Raw genomic sequence first — 21,091 nt, 5'->3', positions numbered from 1 at the left:
TTACACATCAGGATGATGGTGGCACGTGCATAAGTAAAGAAAGTGGAGAATTGCCTATATGATGCTCAGCGGGCAGCAAATGTTATGTTTGCTGCTTGTTTTAGATGAGACTCTTGTATGAGAGCAAACTGGATATTACATCTCTCCAAATAGGTCACCTATTCCTCTGACAGTCATGTGAGGCAGTTATATGTGACCGCCCTTGTATTTATCTGAGGGATAGCATCTCTAGTCCTTTCCAGGTGGATGTGTAGTGTTACAAAGTGTACGGCCTCATTTATACACCACTGTCATATATGATGTGTAGTATAGTGGCACCAGTAGCATTGTGGGTATGTATTGAAACAACTCAAACATCCCCGTACCCACCCAAATCCTACACTGACGGCCCAATCCTGTTAGAGTATCATAGCCCACCCTCAAATCCCCCACACAAAATTTTACATGGATTCAACACAGCATCCCAACACTTGTGACAATAGTGGTAGAGAGAGGTCTCTGCGAAAAGAGAGGAGCAGCAGGAAAAACGCAAGTAAAAACAGAGTGAGTAAAGATAAAATGGAGTGATGCTCGGTAGCGAGCTGTGTGAGCAGGGTAGTATGGCACTCAAGAAGAAGAGCTCTTTTTGAGTTGTTTAGGACACTGAACTTGGGGAATCTCCCACAAGGGAACATCAAGAGAGACAGGTGAAGTTACCCCAAATAGGCGGGGGTGTCCAGGGAGCAATATGAAGTCCTGAGTGTGGGCAACAGGGCCTAAGTGTATACATTTTGCCTGAAAGGGGCAGACAGTGGCTACATGTGTAATAAAGAAAGGAGAACAAATTAAGCATGTTCAGCACAGCCCTTGTTTGTTTGATGATGGTGCTTTGGGACTGACAAATAGCAGTGTAAGGTGCAAAGGGCCCCTTCACATGTCTAGGGCCATTATTTAGTCAGATTCTACGTCATGGGATGCCTGCCTGCATGTCTGTTTTGATGACCCCGACAAAGGCTGGTGCGAGGTGTTGCGTCGCAGAAACTTGGTCACCTGCTGTGGAGACGTGAAGATATGGTCTTTATTATGGAAGGAAATGTAGAGCCATGCTGGGTATAGCATAGTGTAAGGTATGGAGGCAGCATGTAGTTTTTGTTTGATCTTCAAAAATGTCCTTCATGCTTCTTATACTGCCACTGTGAAGTCAGGGTAGATGGCCACCGTGTTGCCTTCAAATTGCAAGTCCTGTTTTTCCCTGTGCCAGGTGTATCTCAATGTCGGTAGTTCAGTAATTTGGCAAGGATAGGTATAGCAGGAGCACCAGGAGAAGACCAGGCTGCCTAAGTCAAATATGCCCGTTCGACAATGAGCAATTTTGAGAAGGATTCTGCTCCGATTAATGTAATTAATATCTCTCTTCGTATTCCTCTAGTTTATCAGTATTGGTAGATTCTGGAATTCCCAGTATTAGCAGGTTATTTCTATGGAACCGTGCCTCCAGGTCCTCATTCTTGTCAGCTATAACCTTCAGGACCTTCTTCATCTGCAGCATATGTTCTTCCCAGGAGGAGACTGTGCCCTCCATTGCCGATATTCGCTACTCATCTTCTGTTAAGTGGCCATCATGTTTCTGTAATTTGTACATGATGCTGTCCATGCGAGAACACATGCCATCCATTTTAGATTCGATTGAGGTTAGGCTTTGCAGCATGGCCATGAGTAGGGTCGCCATGTCCACATTATTCTCCGAAGTTTCTGGGGGAGCATTATCTGGTGTCTTTTGGCTTGAAGAGGCAGCTTCACTACGTAAGATTTTTCTTGCATCAAAATCAATTTTAGACTGGAGCCCCTCTTGTTTGCACATAATGGACTCATGAGGGAATGATCGCTGAAGGTTATTGTGTTAGCAGATTATGTTGTTGATCTATGGAGACTGCCAAGGTAAGAGGCAGCGGGAGGTCTCTGTGTGTTCTAATCTTGCTGTACAGCAGATGTCAAACTGATCTGGACTCAACTCTCCTCCGCACCACTCTGCGCTACTGCACTCTATGCCACTGTACTGTGCACCACTGCATTCTATGTTGCTGTACTCTAGGACACTCTACGCTGCTCTCCACCACTCCACTCTACACCACTGCACTCTACAACACTACACTCTATTATGCAAAGCTCTATCTATGCCACTTCAGTCTACGATGCTGCATTGTATGCTGCTGAATTATATGCCTCTGCACTCTACGCCACTATACTCAGCAACTCTCTAAGCCAATGCACTCTACACTAGTTCACTCTACTCTACACCACACCACTGTACGCCACTCTACACAATTCCACTCTATACCACTCCAAAACACGACATTCTTTGCAACTCCACTTTACAAGCCTTTACTACACTCTACTCCACTCTTTGTCATTCCACTCAACAACACTCCATGCCACTCCCCTCTATGCAACTAACCTTTAGCCATGCTGAACAGTGGTCACACTGGTGTACAACATAGATAAATCACATTGGCAAAGCCAGTACCTCTCGCATAGCTAAAACCTGTTTCCTTTGCCAGTGCTTGTTTTGTGTATTTGTAGGCCTGTTTTATGGTCTGATGGGCCACTTCTTATTGTTGATTTCCCTGATGTTACCTCAAATATTGCCCTCAGCAAGCATGAATGCAGTCTCCCATGGCCTGCAAAACACCTACACAGAGTTACATATTGAAAACCACCCTGATTTGGAACTGTGGCTCACTTTTTTAGCTTTGTGATTCGCTAATAGGACAGTGGTGATTCCTTCTCAAAGGCATGGGAGCATTCCCACCCCGCCCGCTGTGAGCTGTGCAGGAAAAAATAGAATGGCAATGAAAAGATTTAATTGCCATTTTATTTTTTCTCCTGCAGCGAGCACCAGCCCACAAACATGCTGGGCGTGTTCTCTGCTGCCGGCAATAGAGTACTGACTGGAGCAGTTCCTGGAATGGATGCTCCAAAGAGCGCATGTCATTTTGGCTGGCTGCTTTGCGTCAGATAAGGGACCTGCGCACTTTGAGGCTTTCCACTCAGCTGTCTACGACAGCTGGGTGGAGACTAGACACAGGCCTTCAGGGCCTGGAGGATCGTCCAGCCAGGATGCTCCATCCAAACCAGGAGCTTCTTTCATGCTGGTTAACAGCATGATAACAGAGCCTGGATTGGTTAGGGGAGCTCTTCTGGCATTGGAGAGCAGAAGTGAACGGGAGAGGACATGCAGCCCGTGGGTAAATGTCTTTTTTTTTTAAATGTGTAATGTTTTTGTAATGTATGTGTGTAATGTTATGTACGTGTGTAGTGCATGTAAGTGTGTAGTGCATGTATGTGTAGTGTTTGTGTTATAGTGTTATTTGGGCTTTGGGGGAGGGGTGGGTTACGTTGGGGTTTTTGAGGGAGGGGTGTTTTTTTTTTTTTTTTGTTTTTTTTGGATAAATGGTGGGACACTTCACTCACCCCACCACTTTAAAAAGGTACAAGCCGACACTGTAATAGGAGATACATTTATCCGCCCCCGGGCCTGTTTTCTGTTGTAGTCTAACAATCAGTCTCTCCTTTCTCTTCTCATGGCAGTTTGAACCCATCATCCAGGCTGGGAACGAGGAGTTGGTCCACCACATAGTACTCTACACCTGCCCTAGAGGAGCCAATCTCACCGCCCCAACAGGGGTTTGCCATGAAAGGACTTTTGAAGATCCTTTCATGAAGTGTTTCCAGAACATGGTGGCCTGGGCTGTGGGTGGAGAGGTGAGCACAACAATAATAACCATGAAAAAGAGCATAACACCTTATATTTGAGAATGCCTGTGTAATAAAAATGTTGCCATGGCTTACTTTTGACAAACCCACAACACTGGATTTTAGTTGTACATTTAACATTGAATAAAAGCACCTTCACTTAATATGCATTCAGCAACATACAAAATTACCCGCTAAGAGTACCTGAGCTACACACTTATCTCTTTTGATAGAATCTGCCACTCAGTTTATCCATCCTATTCATCTTCATACACCCCCATTCACTTTGTGTCCAATTTGCATACTGTACATGGCTGCTTCTCCCCAAAGGTCCGGTCCTCACTGTCTCACCCTTTCTTTCCATTACTGACCTTGGTGCCTCGCACATGTCTCGTTGTCCTTACGTCTACTTCGTTCACTCACCTCTCCACCAGCACGTCTCTTTTCCCGCTCCTATCTTCCCACTACAAACCTCCTACGTTGCCTCTCTTCTGTTTCTCTCCCTTCACTGGTATTTCGACAGCGGTGTGAGGTTCTTCTTCATCCCTCATAATGTCTTCCTGTTTCACCTCAGGCCTTCCAGTTTCCCAGTGATGTTGGAATCTCTTTGGGGACTCCTGATGATCCAACTCACGTCATGATGGAAATTCACTACAGCAACTTCAAGGCGGCTGCAGGTACTGGGGTCAGTGACACATTTGTGGAGCAGAAGGTGTTGTAGCTTCAGCAGGTAGCAGCTCATTTGAATGGATGGTTCAGCTGTGGTATGTGCCATGGAACATAAATCCGGTGAAGGGTGGGCAAGGTAGGCGGATATGACAGATCACACATGGAAGGTGCAGTGCTACACACACTTGGCAACCCTGTAGTTGTGTATAAGCATGTAACAGAAAGTGTGTACTGCATGTGTTGTTGTGATGGCATGCAACATGCTTTCCATGACAGGGCTAAAGGTATTTGCCCATAGCAAGACCTATGAGTGGCAGATACAGTCTGAGAAACAAATGAAAAACTGTTCGTTTTTCACTTGTATGTTAATGTTATGTTCCTGAAATAGGTGTAGTTTAGTGTGCATGTGGCAATGTGTGTAAAAATTACTAGGTATGGTTCACATATGTAGTAGGCACTGGAATAAGTAGGTGTCATGGCACATACATGTAGTAAGCCTTGTGTATTATTACATGCAGTTGTACATGAGCTGTCATAGTACATACTGAGGTGAATGTAAGTGTAAGGCTGTGTGCATTGTATTGCAATCGCACATGAATGCAACAAATCTAGGGAAAGCAGGTTTGGTCAGAGATTCATATGTCATGCGGTATGAGCCCTAAGTGTGATGGTGAACTGAGATGACAGGACATACAAGCATACGGAATGTTGGTACATGCAAGCAGGAAGTGGTGTGAACATGTGGTGCAATGAAACGTGTGTATGGCAGATCCTGAGCCAAGGGAGAGGACTGACACATGAGACCTGCAGCATGACATTGCTATAGCCCCAGCCAAGGGATATCCTTGCCTTTTCAATAGAGAAAGCCTGATTGAGCCACTTTTGGGACTAAACAAAAAGTAGTTTCATTGTCAATGTCACATGCAAACTTGAATAAAAAAAATACTCCAATATTTTGAGTTTTTGAAAACTAGATACAGATTCTTCTTCGACATTGACCTGTGAGATCATAACAAAATCCACCATGCCGCAAAATGTGCGTGGAAATTGATCTGGTATTAGGAACCACCTTCATAAATGGACGTGGTAAAATATTACCTCAAACTGGGCTCGGTCTTAATGTCCAGTAAATGTGTCAAGATATTGGCTGCAATCTGTAACCTTTAGCTCTCCCTCCAATAGCTGGTCAACTTGGAATGAGTGGGTACGTTTTTAGGTCGAGGGTAAGCGTTCCACCTCATGTATACTTTTAGTATACTTCTTATGGCTTTAAGCGATTTCATGTGTTGATTGCAGTGTCCTTTAAAAATTCTTGCTCACTGGTGGTCAGTTCTGCCTTTTTCTCCCTCCTTTTTCTGTTTCAGAACAGTGACCAACTACTGTAATTTTCCACTTTGGTTTCTTTATCTATTGCTGTGACAGGCTACTTTGGCATTTCTTTGTTGCTGCCTTTTCACTTTGGGTGTTTTAGGCTGGAAGCTGCCTACGTTTTATTGCAACATTCCATTCCTCCCACCTCCTCCCATGTTGCTCACATTTGTTTTGGCTTTATTCCAGTGCTGTCATTGTTTACATTTGCTCCGCTATTAAATCTTTAATAAAAGGTAGCTCCTAGGCTTCATTTTTTTGTTTAATGTTATTTTACCACTGCCCAGCGTCTGTTGATTACTGTTCTTTTAGTACAGCCTGACACGCCCGCGTTAATTTAAGCTTATTTTTGCATGTGTGTATGTAACATTAAAACAAGCTTATTTTACAAATGAAACACCTGGTGTAGAATGTAGTTATACCTAGAAGCAATGATGTGAAGCTTGCATTCAGGGCATTGCTTGTCTCTTTTATTGGGGCCATACATCTTCTCAGGCTGCTCTGCTATTGATAACTTCATTAGAGCTTAGTTGAAATGCGAGGCAAGAATTCTTGCAAGACTTTTCATTCTGTTAACATAAAAAGAAAATACTTTTCCAGCCTTATTTTCTAATTTCTGTTCAGACGTTTACACAACTCGAGGTAGTGCAGTCTCTTCTCAAGGGCTTCTTCCCTTTGTGTCTCTCCTTCGCGCTCATGCTCACTGCGGCATAGAGCTTTGAATCAGCTCTCTTATGTCAACTATTTTACTTTTCATTTTAAATTTATGTGGCAAGAAAAGTCTAGTTAGGAATGTACAATGCTAATAACTCTAACACGAGCAAACGCGAGCCCCATTGCATTGCAAATGCTTGTTTGCTTTTGAGACTGTCCCAACAACTCCATGGCTGTCTGTGACTGACTGTATCCTACTGTAACAGAGTTTAGACAATTGGAGTGGTGTCTCACCCAATGTGAATCATGGCTGACCCTACAATTTAAAAGGGGAAGGCAGTAGACATTTTACAGAAATGTCTCTTTGGACATCTAAATAAAGTTTAGAAAGTGCTGGTTGTGGCCCTGTGTCCCATCAAGCATTTGGAAACAACGGGTAATCGGATCTTTAGAGCCATGCAAACCTGTAGCAACAGGTATTGGAGGAGTTTAAGTAAATCATCAAATGATGTAAACATATGAAAAAAGTTTGAGATTTTTTCTAAACTTTTGCCATCTGAAAGACTTTGGTGGTGTCTTTAATTATCCTTTGTGACATTGTGTGGCTGTTTATGACCATAAGATACACACGACTGTTGTCATTCCTTGGCAGAAATATCAGTCCTTCAATGTTGTGTATGTCTTTCATGACCATGACACACAATTAACCAATGGCAAACTATAGGTCAACATTATAGACATTTCTAACCTCATTTATGATCCTTTGGAACTATAACACTCTGGGTACCACAACTCCACATTATCTGTCTGTCTGTCTTTACCTTGTGTTTTTTTGTAACTATACAACACCATTGTTCAGTGGCATTTTCACTAGCATTATCTGTCATTTATAACCTCATACATAGTCTTCCAGGAATACAAGGCAAGTTGCACCTTATGTGTAGTTACACCTTATGTGTAGTCATCCACTGGTACAAAGTACCATTGATGATACTTTCACCTCTTGTTTATTGTCTTTTGGGACTATAAGTGGGGGTCTATGTGATAAGTGCAATTGACCACACTAGAATTCTGTACCTCATTACCTCTGATTTAGTCTTCCAGGGCTGTGGGATACCATTGCCCAAGATTGCTTTCTTTGCTAGTATCATGTGTCTTTCATAATCTCATCTATCGTCTTCATTAACTGAAAGACACATTTAACCATTATTTCACTCTAGACCGGCGTTATCTTATCCACCACATTTGCATGCCTTGTCTTTCATTATTTAAGACACAATTTACCAACATCACTTAAGCTTGCATTAGCTACCCTTTTTACTAACTTCATGTCTTGGCTTATTTGCAGGGACCCAAGACAATTCAGGAATGCGTCTCTACTACACCTCAGAGGTCCGGAAATATGATGCAGGAATCCTGGAGGTGGGCCCTACAATTACGAATAGCCTCTTCATTCCACCCAAGGTTGAGTCCTTTAAAACATATGGATTGTGCAAGATAGGCAACTTCACAAAGGTAAGTGTATGGCACCAATTGGTGAGCACCTTCATTTTGTTCCTGGAGCCAAATCATTCATGTATGTTTTATTTCCTAAAAAGCGGGAAATGATTTGAAGCCACTGAGGTCAGAGCACAGACATAATAATTATACTGACCACTTACATGTTTTACATGAATGTTGTAACAGGAATGTACCTTGCATGGTGAACATTTGTGTTTCCCTACCTTGTGTGTTCAATTGTGTGCATCTAGTGTCCAGAGATTTGATTTTGGCCCAAGAATCATGCTAATCTCACACTTGTGCAGAGGCCTAGGCATGTCTTTTAATATGATTAAAGTCCTGGAATTGTCCTGTGACCTGTAAGAGCTCACCAAGGGTGCCCTCATTCAAACTCAATGGACTACTATCACTGTTGAAGGTTTAGTCCATAGAGAGGTTGTCACGGTATACCATGTTATGTGAATCCATAGTTCTGACCATACCATTTTTCTGTGTCACTAGAGTGGAGGCCTACTAGTCCATGCCTGCACATTCACACTTTTATGAGCTTTTCCAGATTCTAGATCTGACATCCTGCATCTGTGTCATGAGAGTATGTGTGTAGTCTGTAGGGTGCATGCATGATGTATTTGTACCTGAGCCAGAGTAATGAGCAGCCAAACCCTATAACAACACAAGCCTGTGCCGAGTCACTGCGGCCAACCCCTATAACAACTCAATCATGCATGACCTCCCTCCTCAGGCTGATATTGGCCTGGGGATCCACTCCTCCGGGGCCCAGTGTATATATTTAATTTTTTGGGGTGGAGTGGGGCTGCGTGCCCCACCCCAAGCCAATCTCAGCCCTGGGGATCCCATCCCCCAGGGCCTGGCCTAAACATTTAATTTTCGGGGGTGAGGGGAGCCATGCTGTCCCTCTTCCCAGGCCAATCTCGGCCCTGGGGATCCCATCCTGTGAGGTTTAGCCTCATTTTTTTGGGGGGAGGGGCTGAGTGGCCCCCCTCCCTAGGCTAATCTTGGCCCCACAGACCCTAACCCCTGGGGCCCAGCCTAATTATTTACTTTTTTTTAGGGAGGGCGGCTGTGTGGGCCCCCTCCCCAGGGCCAATCTTGACCCTGGGGACCCCATCCTCTGGGGCCCAGCCATGTGACCTGGGTGCCCCTCAGGGCACTCAGTCTCAATGTCTCAGCTGGCTCCCCACCTCTTGTGGGACCCAACATTGCTGTCACAGAGAGGGGGCTGCTTTAGCAGCTCCCTCTCTGTGAGAGCTGTTTCTTTTGTCTCCCTGCCTGCATCTTCGCAGGCAGGCAGCCAGACAGAGGAGACCTCTGCTCCGCTAAAGGGAGAGCTGTTTGACAGCTGTCCTTTCATTGGAGCAGAGTGTTTGCTGTGGCTTGGCAGCAGTTGTCAAAACTGGCTCCAATCCACAGCAAACAGTGATGTTCCGGGGGTGGGCACCCTGGGAGACAGCAGGAGCTGGCAAGGGGAAGGCGGTGGGGTGTTAGGTCCCCAGGCCCATATGTGACTCCTCGAGGGCAGTCACACAGCCCCTCTAACAAAAAGAGCACTGGGGAGGTGGTGGTCCCCGGAGCTGCAGGGGTCTGAAATGGACCCCCTTTTTATTTTTTTGTGTTTGCCTGGGAGGTGGTGGTCCCTGGGGCTGCTTGGGGGAGGGGTATGAACGGCCAGCCCACATAGAATTAGATTAAAGACCGGGAGAGGTTGCATTCGCTGGGACTGCTGGGGAAGGTCCCACATAGATTTACAGTAAAGCCCTGAGGAGGTAGTGGTCCCCAGGCCTGAAGGGGGGGGGGGGGTGGGTGTCACTCCTTTTACAATTCTTGAAAGTCCTGGCGAGGTGGTGGTCCCTGGGGCTGCAGGGGTCTGGGTTTTGTCGTGTCTCTGTATATACAAATTTGGATTTTCTTTGATTTCTTTAAAACTACTGAACAGGTTTACACCAAATAACAAAAAGGTCGCTCTCTGGGCCAAGACCTACCATTCTGCGAATTTGGTGTAATTCTCTCTAGTGGTTTTAGCGCTATCGCTGTTCAAAATCCCTATGGAAAAATGAATGGTGAAAACACATTTTGGGACCCCCCACTCATTTTTCTCAGCCTCTGTTTGACGGATCAACCCAAAACTTTCCAGACAGCAAGTAACGTGACTGGTGATTTTTTTTGGACAATTTTGTGAAGATTCCTCAGTCGGCACCAAAGATACAGGCAAGTAGAAAAGTGCTTTTTCTATAGAAACTAGGTCCTAACTACAACTACCTAGGGGTGACCACCACTAGGTACTAATATACATAGAAGGCGGCATGAAAGTGATTCCCGATGGGGTACATTTGGGAAAGTTCACTAATAAATAACATAAGTGCACATTTCAATTTCAAAATTACAGTGTCAAAATGAAATAATAAATAATGAAAATACTCCATAATTATGCCTTAAATAGGCATGAATTGGCGAATTACTGAAAATTCATGGATTTCATCATTTTTGGGATAGCTGTATCTGAAATAACCCCATAGCTGACTTTTTTGGCATCATTCCAACTACCCCCGTATTTGGAAATACACTGTATCAAAATTAGCATGATCAATGCAGGTAGAAGGCGAGGTAAAGGTGTTGTCAAATGGTTCATAATTAACTTCTCACATATTAGAGTAATATACATAGTTAGCTCATCACATGAACCAATCCCTGGGTATATACCACATAATAGCACCTTGAAAAGGCTAGTTACTCGTGACAATCAATATGCTTATCAGTAAAAACTCTAGGCTTGTAGAATCATCCAATGAATCATATCAGTCATCATGAATAAATTCAACAATAATTATATCTCCTGAGATTCATTGCCATCACATCATCCCAGGTGAGTCATAACATTCACAAACCTATGATGGCAACTTACAATAAAGTCATGCTTTTTAACTCTTGGTATAAATCCACTAATTACACCGAGGACTATTCATAGTTCCTTTACCAATGAAAACATAAAAATAAAATGGATAAAAATAATATTGAAGTTTCATTCATAATTATGCACCTAAAAAGTCCTCCATTAGTAACATTAATTTCCCGGGGACATGTGCTGGGTTTAGGCAAATATTAAACACCTAGGTGGGTGGCTAAGTACTCGTCACTATTGAGAACCTGAGTATCTTTGTAGTTCAATTATGTACTTGGACTCAAGTCTCCTAAGGGTAAGGGTACGGTCCTCCCCTCATTCCCCGGCGGGGACCCTGTCAACGCAAAAGTAGTGGATCAGATCCCTGTTGCTACTGTTGTGTAACTTGTAGTGTCTTGCTACGGGAGATGTGGCATTTTTGTTAGTTATTGCCTGCATATGTTCCAAAATGTGTTTTTTTGTGGGATGAATTGTACAGCTGATATATTGTTTCCCAGATAGGCATATCAGGCAGTACACAGTGTAAGTAGTACTGCAACTCATAGTGAATTTTATCCTGGTAGGTTTGACCTGGCCTGGTATTGTGAATTGCCTCACTTTTCGGCTATATTTGCACACCTTGCATTTAGTAGATGGAAAAAATCCTCCTAAATCTTGGTTGGATTTCTGGGATGGTGCTAAAATGATTGTACACCAACAGATCATTTAGGTAGGTGCTTTCTCTATAGGTCACTAATGGGTGTCTGGATATACATGGGCCTAGGATGTTGGCGGACTTTAAAATATGCCAGTTGCTCCACAATTTTTTTTTTAAATCTGTGATAAGCCTTATTCTAGGGACCTCCTCCCTTTTAGGTTTCTCTTGTAATAATTTCTCTCATTTAATTGAATGCATCTTCGGGTTTGCAATATCCAGCACCTTAGTGGAGCACCCCCAAGATCTAAATCTCTTAACTGTGTCATCCACTGCCACATTAAATTCACTCTCCCATGTACAATTGCGTTTCATGCCCAATAATTCCCCGTACGTTATGCTTTGCTTCTGTTTCTGGAGATGATTACTTCTGGCATGCAAGAGGGAATTTTTGCAGCTGTCTCCTTTCTATGCAATGTAGTGCAAATCCTGTTTTCCTGTGTAAATACCCTAAGGTCTAAAAAGGTGACAACTTCTTGTGAACTAATACAACTAGTGAAGTGTGGATTTTTTGTATTATCATTTAATTTGGCTATGTACTCACCAGCTGATGTCCTATTCCCTTTCCAAATTAGAAACAAATCATCAGTTTATCCAGCCTACAGTATCACCCGATTTCTCCACAACTCATTCGGTTCCGACCAAACCACCTGCTTCTCCCACCATTCCATGAAAAGATTTGCGTAGCTGGGGGTTGAAGCAGGTGCCCATAGCCCTCCCTTGTATCTGCCTGTAACATTGTCCTGCAACCATGAAAATGTTGTTAGCAAGGCAATAATTAACAAATTGCATCAGGATCTTGTTATGCTGAAAGTACTTGAGGGCTCTGCTCTTGAGAAAGAACTCCCCAGCTTTCATTTCCTCTGTCTGATCAATACTAGTTTATGAACTAGTAATGTCCATAGTAATCATGAGAAATTCAGCTTCCCAGTTGATGGTCTGTATCCAGGTTAAGAAGTCCTTTGTATCTTGATTGTATGAGCTTAAGGATTTCACATAAGGAAAGAGGTAAAAGTCAATGTATACTGACATTCTCTGATAAACGTCCTTTGTAGGAAATTATCAGACGGCCAGGGGTATGGGTCGCATGCATATGTACTTTTGGGAGGTGATAGAAAGTTGGTGTCTGTGGACAACACACTTCATAAATTGATATTCATCTGTGTCCAGCATTACTTTATACATCCAATGATCTAACAGATCATAAAAGTTCCTTGTACTTTGAATGTATGATTCCTTGGTTATTGATTCATAATAGGTATGATTGCTTAATTGTTGCATCACTTCTGGTGATAGTAATCTTTTGTAATAAAGGCTACATTTTGCCCCTATCCGAGCACTTCACTATAATTTCATCATAATTTTTTTAAATCATCAAGGCTCATTAATGATTTTTGGTTAAACTGTGCTGTTCAATCCCGTTCTTTTGTGTCATAGTTTTTCTAGTTCTTGGCTCACAATTTCATGAAAAGTATCAACTGAATCGTGTTTTGTCTGAGACAAAAGCTTGGATTTTGGTTTAAAGTCACTGGTGCTGTTCCATTGTTTAATTCCCACTTTTTTCTGAGGTTCTGATTATCATTTCGCCATTCTGTTGTAAATTGAGTGGTAATTCTTATTGGAAATTCTGTAGTGTTAGTAAAATTTCCAAATCATCCTCAATTAAAATATCAGTAGGTCATTCCTCAGGAATGCTCAAGGTCATTCAAATCCCTCGGCTTAAGCTAATGTAATTTTCATGGCTTCAATTTCCTCACAAATTTAAAGACATTAATTCTTGTTTGTGAATAGCTAAGCTTTGTGGTAGAACAAAGTGATAGTCCCAATTTCAAGACAAATAATTGAGCTTCTGTTACATTTCTTTCAGTTATGTTTATGATCATCTCCAGTCAATTTGTCTTGCCTCCCCGTTTGGTCCTGGTTATCTTCGGTGTTCTCATGTCTGTTGCTTCTATGGCTCCCTCCTGTACCCCGTCTCATTCTTCTATGTCTCTGATTTGCAGGGGTCTATTCCTTTGCAATGTTTTTTGACACGTCTTTCTGATTATTTAGTATTCGTGAAAAAAGGGCCACCTGGTAACCTCAGAGTACTTTAGCATTGCCTTTCAGAGAAGTCTGTGTTGGTTCCAACCGCTGATTCAGGTGTTTCCTTTGGTTCTGTTGGTGCAAGATCCTGGATCTAGCCATTTCCCTTCTTGGGGCATCAAATTTCCTTGCAAAGGTTAATACCCGCCCAAACTCATAATCCTTCTTGTCTCTTTAAATTTCCTCTACTTCCTTTGTTTAATGTCCTCTTCATACGTTGCTAGTCATTACTTCATCAATTGCCTTAGGTTTTCCAACCTACTCTTGTCGAGATGCTTTTCAATTTCATCTTCTATTTGCTGGATTTCTTTCAAAAGCTTTTCTGTATCACTCCATGCTTATTTCACAAGAATTTGTAATGTTCCTTTGGAAGATGCTGTCATATGTTCTGCCCACTCATTAAGTCGTAATGCATTTGGTTTTCGTATGAGTATATAGCATAAATTTGCAATCCAGAAGGTACCCTATCAACACCTAGGTACCGCTGTAGTGAGATCTCTTCCCACCCTTTTAGAGTCTCTCTCTCATATAACTTCGCTAGGTCTTTGAATTTATCTGTCAAGGTGTTTATGGCACTTTTTGTGCTTGTATCTGTGTCAGAGGTTGTTGCCGCTTGTGTCCCATGATCAAACATGCCCGCTGCAACTTCTTTGCATGCCGCTTTGCTAATCAGAATTACAAGTCTGTACCCTCAGCTGCCACAGTAAATGCTGACAATCGCAATGCCTGTGTCAGCACTTACCCTCGGGAGTCAGTCCAGCAATGGCGCATCCTCCGACACGACAATCCCCGACGCTCAACCACCAGGTCCCTCTTTCTGTTGCTCGTCTTGGTAGACTGCAGATATTTACTTCAAGTCAAATAATTCTCTGCGTGTTTCTGATGGTTTTCTGAAAGTATGCATTGACTCACTCCACCAGTATCTCTGAACACAGCGGTACTGGTGGAATAAGTCTAACTATATACACACACACACACTTATACTTACCTTAAATAGACCTTTAATGCTTGGTAAAGGCATGTGCGTGGTAAACATTTGTGTGGTATAATGGGTGGTAAAGATACTGCATGCTAATTACTGCATTCTAAAGGCTGTTTCCCATGTAGAGGTACAGCTGCCTACGTCACGAATCACTGGAAGAGGTTGCACCTGTGATTGTTGCCAAAGTCCCTGACCGCTACAAAATGCATCAGACGTTCAGTTGTGACTGAATGACCCAGGACTAGCTATTCTGCCCATGCTGGGCACAGTGCCAGATTGCGGGCCCACCAGACATAGCATGTGCACAAATAAGGCTGCTATATGGCCTATCTCCTCTCAGGAGAGAGATGGCAGCCAACAGATTCAACAAGGACTGGTTAGTCCCACTTGGTAAGGCTAAAAACTCTGACTAAGCAGTAGAAAGTGAGCTATTTAACATCAGGAGTGATAACTGCATCTGAGACATTTTCATGCTAACATGTCTTACTCCAAAGAGAGGTGCCCCACCTAGACCCGGGCTGAGTCGGGCTCCAGGGCGAGTATTGATGGAGATAGTATATATAGGCACAGCACTGTGCATAAAACCCAAGAACACTAAATTCCATTTTGTTGAGATGATGTGTAATATTTCGTTCTACTGTGCACTAGTGTGCATGAAAGTACCTTTCTTTCTTAAAAGAGAAGCATGGGACTGGATATTCATTTATTGTGCTGTTGTATGATTATTGCACTCTTAGCATGATTACCTCCCACAGGACCTCACTGAGAAACTAATGAATGCTCTCTATTGCTACCAATGAAAGGAACGTGCTGAAGGAGATTTACTTGACCCACTTTCCAGAATTTAGGAGGTCAGACCATGGGACAAGAGAAGCAAACAACCTTTACATTCACAGTTGGGCCCATTAGCCCCTGACCCCCAATTCACCCCAGCAACCTTTGACAATTATACATTGAACTCTCTCTTGGAGTGCAATTATACAAATATTATTTCTTACCCAAGTCAAAACAAAGTGAAAATATAGTTTATCACGTCAATATATATAAGATACGGGTAGTCTTTTTACCAGAACAAAATGGATGGATGGAAGTTTCAATTCAGTTGAACCCTGGTGGTAATTATTCTGGGAGCATCTATGTGTAAATCGTGTCAGTCTGCTTCAAAAAGTATAGGCCTGTCTGAATGGGTAGACCAGGGATCTCCAGCCTCTTCTGTAATTAGACTAAAGTCATCCCGACCTACTAATATTAATGTTGTGATAATGACCACATCTGACAAGATTACAGCGCTGGCCATCATATGCAAGATTACCAACAATGATCATCTCAGTGCAGCATTGTCATCAGAATGTAAAAAAGGCTTTCTCAATTTGAAAATGCTTCTAAATGGGTAATACACATCAGCCATTACTCACATGTCAGCATTAAAAATGTTTGGAAATTATGAGAGTTTGCCTGAGATACATTCAATTGAACACTTTTCAATTTTGTTATGCTTCTAATAATTTAACCAAACAAAATCTTCTAATGGAATAACCTGGGTTCCTTGCAGGAGAGCTACTTAGAGGTAACAGGAGAGCTGCCAGTAGCGCACGAGCTGCTCGTTGAAGAAGCTTGTGCTAGACCATATAATTTCTAAACTGGGCCTCAAGCATCACCAGATGTGTTTCACCATTGTTGGCCTGGAGCCCATCACTGAGGTGCAGCTTGAGTCAATATTGCACAGCGCTTTTGGCTCTAAATTAAGGCCTCTCCCTTACCTTAAAAGTAGCAGATGTAGATGTTTGAAATTTGTCTGCCGACTCATATTTACTCCGGGTCTATTCCATTCCATCTTTTGTAAGGTTTTCTCTGGCATTAGTATCAGCTACCATCTATATGCACAGCAGTATCGTCCAGATTTCTTGTTATTCTACAGAGTAGTGAACAACATGCTAGAAAAAGGTCCTCAAATTGACAATTTTAGCCTGGGTAAAGTACGTTTATTGGGTTTATTGCCTTAGTAAAAAACAAGACATTGGCACTTATAAATGTTTGGCATGAACGGTTCGCTACAGTTCAAAAGAAAGTGAAAAAAGCTCAGCGGATGGTTAAAGAATGTGCAGTTCAGATAGCATGCTCAGTATATTTTTCACTTTATTGTTGCTGACACCAAAGAAATTAATGATAGGCTACTACCTTGGCCTATTTGTCAACATAGTTATTTCCTAAACTGAGGCCTCAAAATCCTTTTCCATATCTGAACCAGTAATTCAGGGGAAGAGTACGGGGAGAGCGATGTCTCTAACTAGGGGATTTACCACCAGAGCAGCACCCACAAGATGGACTTGGTTATCTGCTTGTAGACAGTGACCCACACTCTGCATTGTGGGAAGAAGATCTTGCTAGAAACCTGTCAGAGAAGGCAGTCAATGTCCCAGCTTTATACATTGCTCTTTTGTACCTTAGAGGATCCACCTACTCAAACTGACAGTGGGTCATGGCCCAACTGCTGGATCTAGGAGATATATACTGGAACTTCCTTCAAGCTTGCGGAACATCTCATGGACAGCTTTCTCTAGGCTTATAACAAGTGCTGCTGGCGCTCTACTGATATGACCTGCTTCTAAGCCTTGATGCGTGAAAACCCTCAGGTATCGAAAAGACATGAATATAGGACCTGAAGGCCAAAGACCGCAAGAATACTGCCCAAAGTGCTATAAGTGCAGGGGAGGTGCGTGGTGACTACCTGGAGAGGGCGCTTTCTCACTCTGCACTGACATCCCTTATATTAATTCTTTATTTGACCCTTCTGCTTCGGCGGTGGTCCAGCTCTCAGTTGACTTTCATCTGGCTGCAGCTGCAGAGAGCTTCATTAGCTTCTCTGCCTGTTTCGGTGTACACAAATAGTGCATTCATGAAAGGAAGAGGGTATGGCATCCCAGGCGCACCCACCGACTGGCCAACCAGGTTCGAGTCTCAGCGTCGGCTCAACATCCCACGATACTTGGCAAATCACTTAGGGGGTCATTTTGACCCCGGCAGGCGGCGGTCACCGCCCGCCTGGAGGGAACCGCCATATGGCCGCTCCGCGGTCGAAAGACCGCGGAGGCCATTCTAGCTTTCCCGCTGGGCTGGCGGGCGACCGCCAGAAGGCCGCCCGCCAGCCCAGCGGGAAACCCCTCCCACGAGGAAGCCGGCTCCGAATGGAGCCGGCGGAGTGGGCATGTGCGACGGGTGCAGTTTGCACCCGTCGCGTATTTCAGTGTCTGCTAGGCAGACACTGAAATACACAGTGGGGCCCTCTTACGGGGCCCCTGCCGTGCCCATGCCAGGGGCCCCGCGGCACCCCCTAGCGCCATCCTGTTCCTGGCGGGCGAACCGCCAGGAACAGGATGGCGGTAGGGGGTGTCAGAATCCCCCATGGCGGTGCAGCAAGCTGCGCCGCCATGTGGGATTCCAAGGGCAGCGGTAAACCGGCGGGAGACCGCCGGTTTACCCTTTCTGGCCGCGGCAGAACCGCCGTGGTCAGAATGCCCTTTGGAGCACCGCCGGTCTGTCAGCCGTGCTCCCGTGGCCGGTGACCCTGGCGGTCACCGGCCGCCAGGGTCTGAATCAGGCCCTTAATCTCCCGGTACCTAAAAAACACATGAATGTGACCTTGTATAATGTAATATGAATCTAGTGCCCGGGTAGAATCTTTGCTAATTAAAACAAAAAAAAAATGAATTGTTTAGGTTGTAAACAGTGTATGTTTACAAACGTTGCTGACTCATTCAAGTATTCTTTTAACTGTTTGATTGGGATACTATCTTTCACTTTCAAGATTATGCAAATGTTGAGATAATTTAGTCATCATGAACATTATATAATGTGGATACTGATATTGTTCTCATTCTGTAATATCTTTTGTTTATTTCTATTTTTTTAATTCCCACTTCGATCCGTAAAATGTTTTTTACAGATATTTTGATATTTTTTTCCTACAACCCTGGATGGACATTCTGATCTTCATGGCTCATAATATAGTCTTTAGTACTGTAGCTAGGCTCATCCTACTTCTCGTCCATTTCTACTTGGATCATCGTGAAGGCTTAGGAGCAACTTTGGGGCTCATTTACAAGCACCTTGTGCCACCATAGTGTCATTTGTTTTTACTCTAAAGTGGCATAAACAGTCCCTCACCCCACACCATTGCGCCAGTTCGTAAACCCTTGAGCCATATTATATCTGTGCCAGGTATAATGTATGCAAGGGAGGCATTCCCCCGTCGGGAGCCCCAAAATCATGGCCCAGTGAAATCTACAAGATTTTACTGTGCCATTTTAGCATCATTTTTTAACACCTGGCAGACATTAAACTGATGCTATCGCTCTTTTCAGTGGGCCTCCATGAGCTTTGCTGGACTAGTGTCAACATTTTTGACACTAGTTCAGCAAAGTGCCACAACTGTGAAAAAAATGTTGACGCAGTTGTGATAACAAGCACCATGGTGCAATGTATTATTAATACAGCGCTACCATAGTGTTGTTATGGGGGGTGCATGGTGACACAAGGAAACTGACCTATCGGAGCTAATGTGCCAGTTCCTTGTAAATGAGGCCCTTTGTGTTTTAGGCCTAGCACCTAAAGATCTATTTAGTAAGAAACACCAACTCTGCCAACCCCAATAGTGCTTGGATGTACTCACATATTCACAGACCAGGAAAAAAAAGTCAGAGACACTAACTTAAGGATATTGAGAAAGAATTAATGTTTGTCCAAGTGCATGAAATATTTTCTGTTGTGCTAATGATAACACATTCACTCTCACATCAACAGGCTATAGAAATTTAGACTGCTGAAAAAGCACATAGTAAACCCTTGGTTACTGTTTCCTTGGTTGTGCCAGTCAGACTGTAAAAGGACACCTTCTGGCACATGAGTACCACACATAAGGTGTGCAAGGAGCTCCTGTTCACCCATCGTGCCAACCAACAACCTCTTTTCCCAGGACTGTCCTTCATCATTCCAGATAGATGTATATTGTAGGAGTCAGGTGAAGTAATAAAGTTGTATATCTGGTAATCTCTGGTCAATCAGTTCGCTATCTAACTTCGAAGTCTTAACACTAACCCTGCTCCTCTTGCCTGCCCGCATTAGTGAAATCAGGAAGCTATATAATCTAGGAAGGTCAATCTTAATATCAAACACACTGAGTTCTGAAGGGTATATAAGCAGTGTGAGAGAAATCCCATTTTGCTAATTGCTATTCTGCCCATAACTAAAACCGGGACTGTATTCCACAATCTGTTACTCCCAGGGCAGGCATACTTTGGAGAAATCTGTCAGCTCCCCTCCAAACCTGACCAGCCAGGAGCAAGAGAACAGATTTGCATTTGTTTATGAAGAGACCAAAGGCATCTCCAAAGCTGTCCGGCACTTTTATCAGAGTATGTGAGGATGTCCATGGTGCAAATTTATTAAGTGTTATCTGTTTGCATTGAAACTTTATGAACAGTATTCCCAACTTATATTCCCCACTCCAGCAGTTCACATCTCAGGTATATTGCAAGTGGTTCCACCACCGATGCAAACAGCAGGGTGGCAGGGGGCATCCGTACCTTGTTCAGCTTTTAATTTCCCACCCCTGTGACACTAGTCCTCTAGTCAGCACCCAGACTGTAGGGGATGTATACAGTAAGTTTACCCAACTGAGCCCAAGATACTCAACATTAACCTTAGATACTTTCAGGCTACACTTCAAAGGCTTTCTCGATATTAAGCGCCACAAGGATGCAGTCCATCTCTGTGTCTTTAGTCATGTGCATCACATGTGAGAGTTTCCAGAAATTCATGTGTTCCCCTTTCAGGCAAAAAGATACATTGATCCTCATGGATTAGGGAAGTCACCACATGGAATAGTTGAGACACCAACACATTGGACAGAACCTTAGCTTCCACATTAACCATGGACTGGGATCTGTATGAACCTGGGTCCATGGGGTCCTTGCCTGCCTTTATAACCATGGTTATTATGGCCTCTCTAACAGATGGTCAGAGTTTGCCGATATCCTCATCTTCATTAAGCACAGGGTAACCTTTCAGAGATATGGGATAAGAAAGTGTGATAAAACTCTGATGGGAGTCCATTGGCCCTGGGGTCCTGCACCTAAACAGTGCCTTTATGGACTACAGAAGCTCCTACCCTTGTAATTCTGTATCTAAATCATCCTACTGGTCCACAGAAATCCCAGTAATCTTTAGCAAACCCAGGAAGCTCATCATTCATTCTTCAGGTTGAGTAATGGCATTTGTACATAATGAGGCTAGATGTGAATGTCTCCTTAATGCCTAATTGTGTTGACACCACCAAGTCATCCAGGCTGGTCAAAGCTACCATCAGGAGGATAGGTTATTCCTCTTTTAGAGCCAGGGCAATAGTCATCCACTTTTGTCATCTTCTCTGTGTAGCCTTTGCCTCTATTCTCACCTAGTAGAGCAATCTAGTTTGCCCCATATGTCTGCCACC

At 43.4% G+C, this 21,091-nt stretch overlaps 1 protein-coding gene across 1 annotated transcript in view; it reads left to right on the top strand.

The window, feature by feature from the left end:
- Nucleotides 1-21,091, top strand: part of LOC138304282 (putative DBH-like monooxygenase protein 2) — a 312,423-nt gene that overhangs the window by 104,850 nt on the left and 186,482 nt on the right. Inside the window, exons 5-7 of the mRNA XM_069244214.1 lie at nt 3,568-3,741; nt 4,307-4,409; nt 7,772-7,938. Coding sequence (XP_069100315.1) covers nt 3,568-3,741; nt 4,307-4,409; nt 7,772-7,938 — 444 coding nt within the window. The remainder of the gene's footprint in view (nt 1-3,567; nt 3,742-4,306; nt 4,410-7,771; nt 7,939-21,091) is intronic.

The sequence above is a fragment of the Pleurodeles waltl genome, chromosome 7 (genome assembly GCF_031143425.1).
Source record: "Pleurodeles waltl isolate 20211129_DDA chromosome 7, aPleWal1.hap1.20221129, whole genome shotgun sequence".
NCBI lineage: Eukaryota > Metazoa > Chordata > Amphibia > Caudata > Salamandridae > Pleurodeles > Pleurodeles waltl.
The sequence above is the reverse complement of the archived record's forward strand: the minus strand, read 5'-3'. Positions and strand labels throughout refer to the sequence as shown.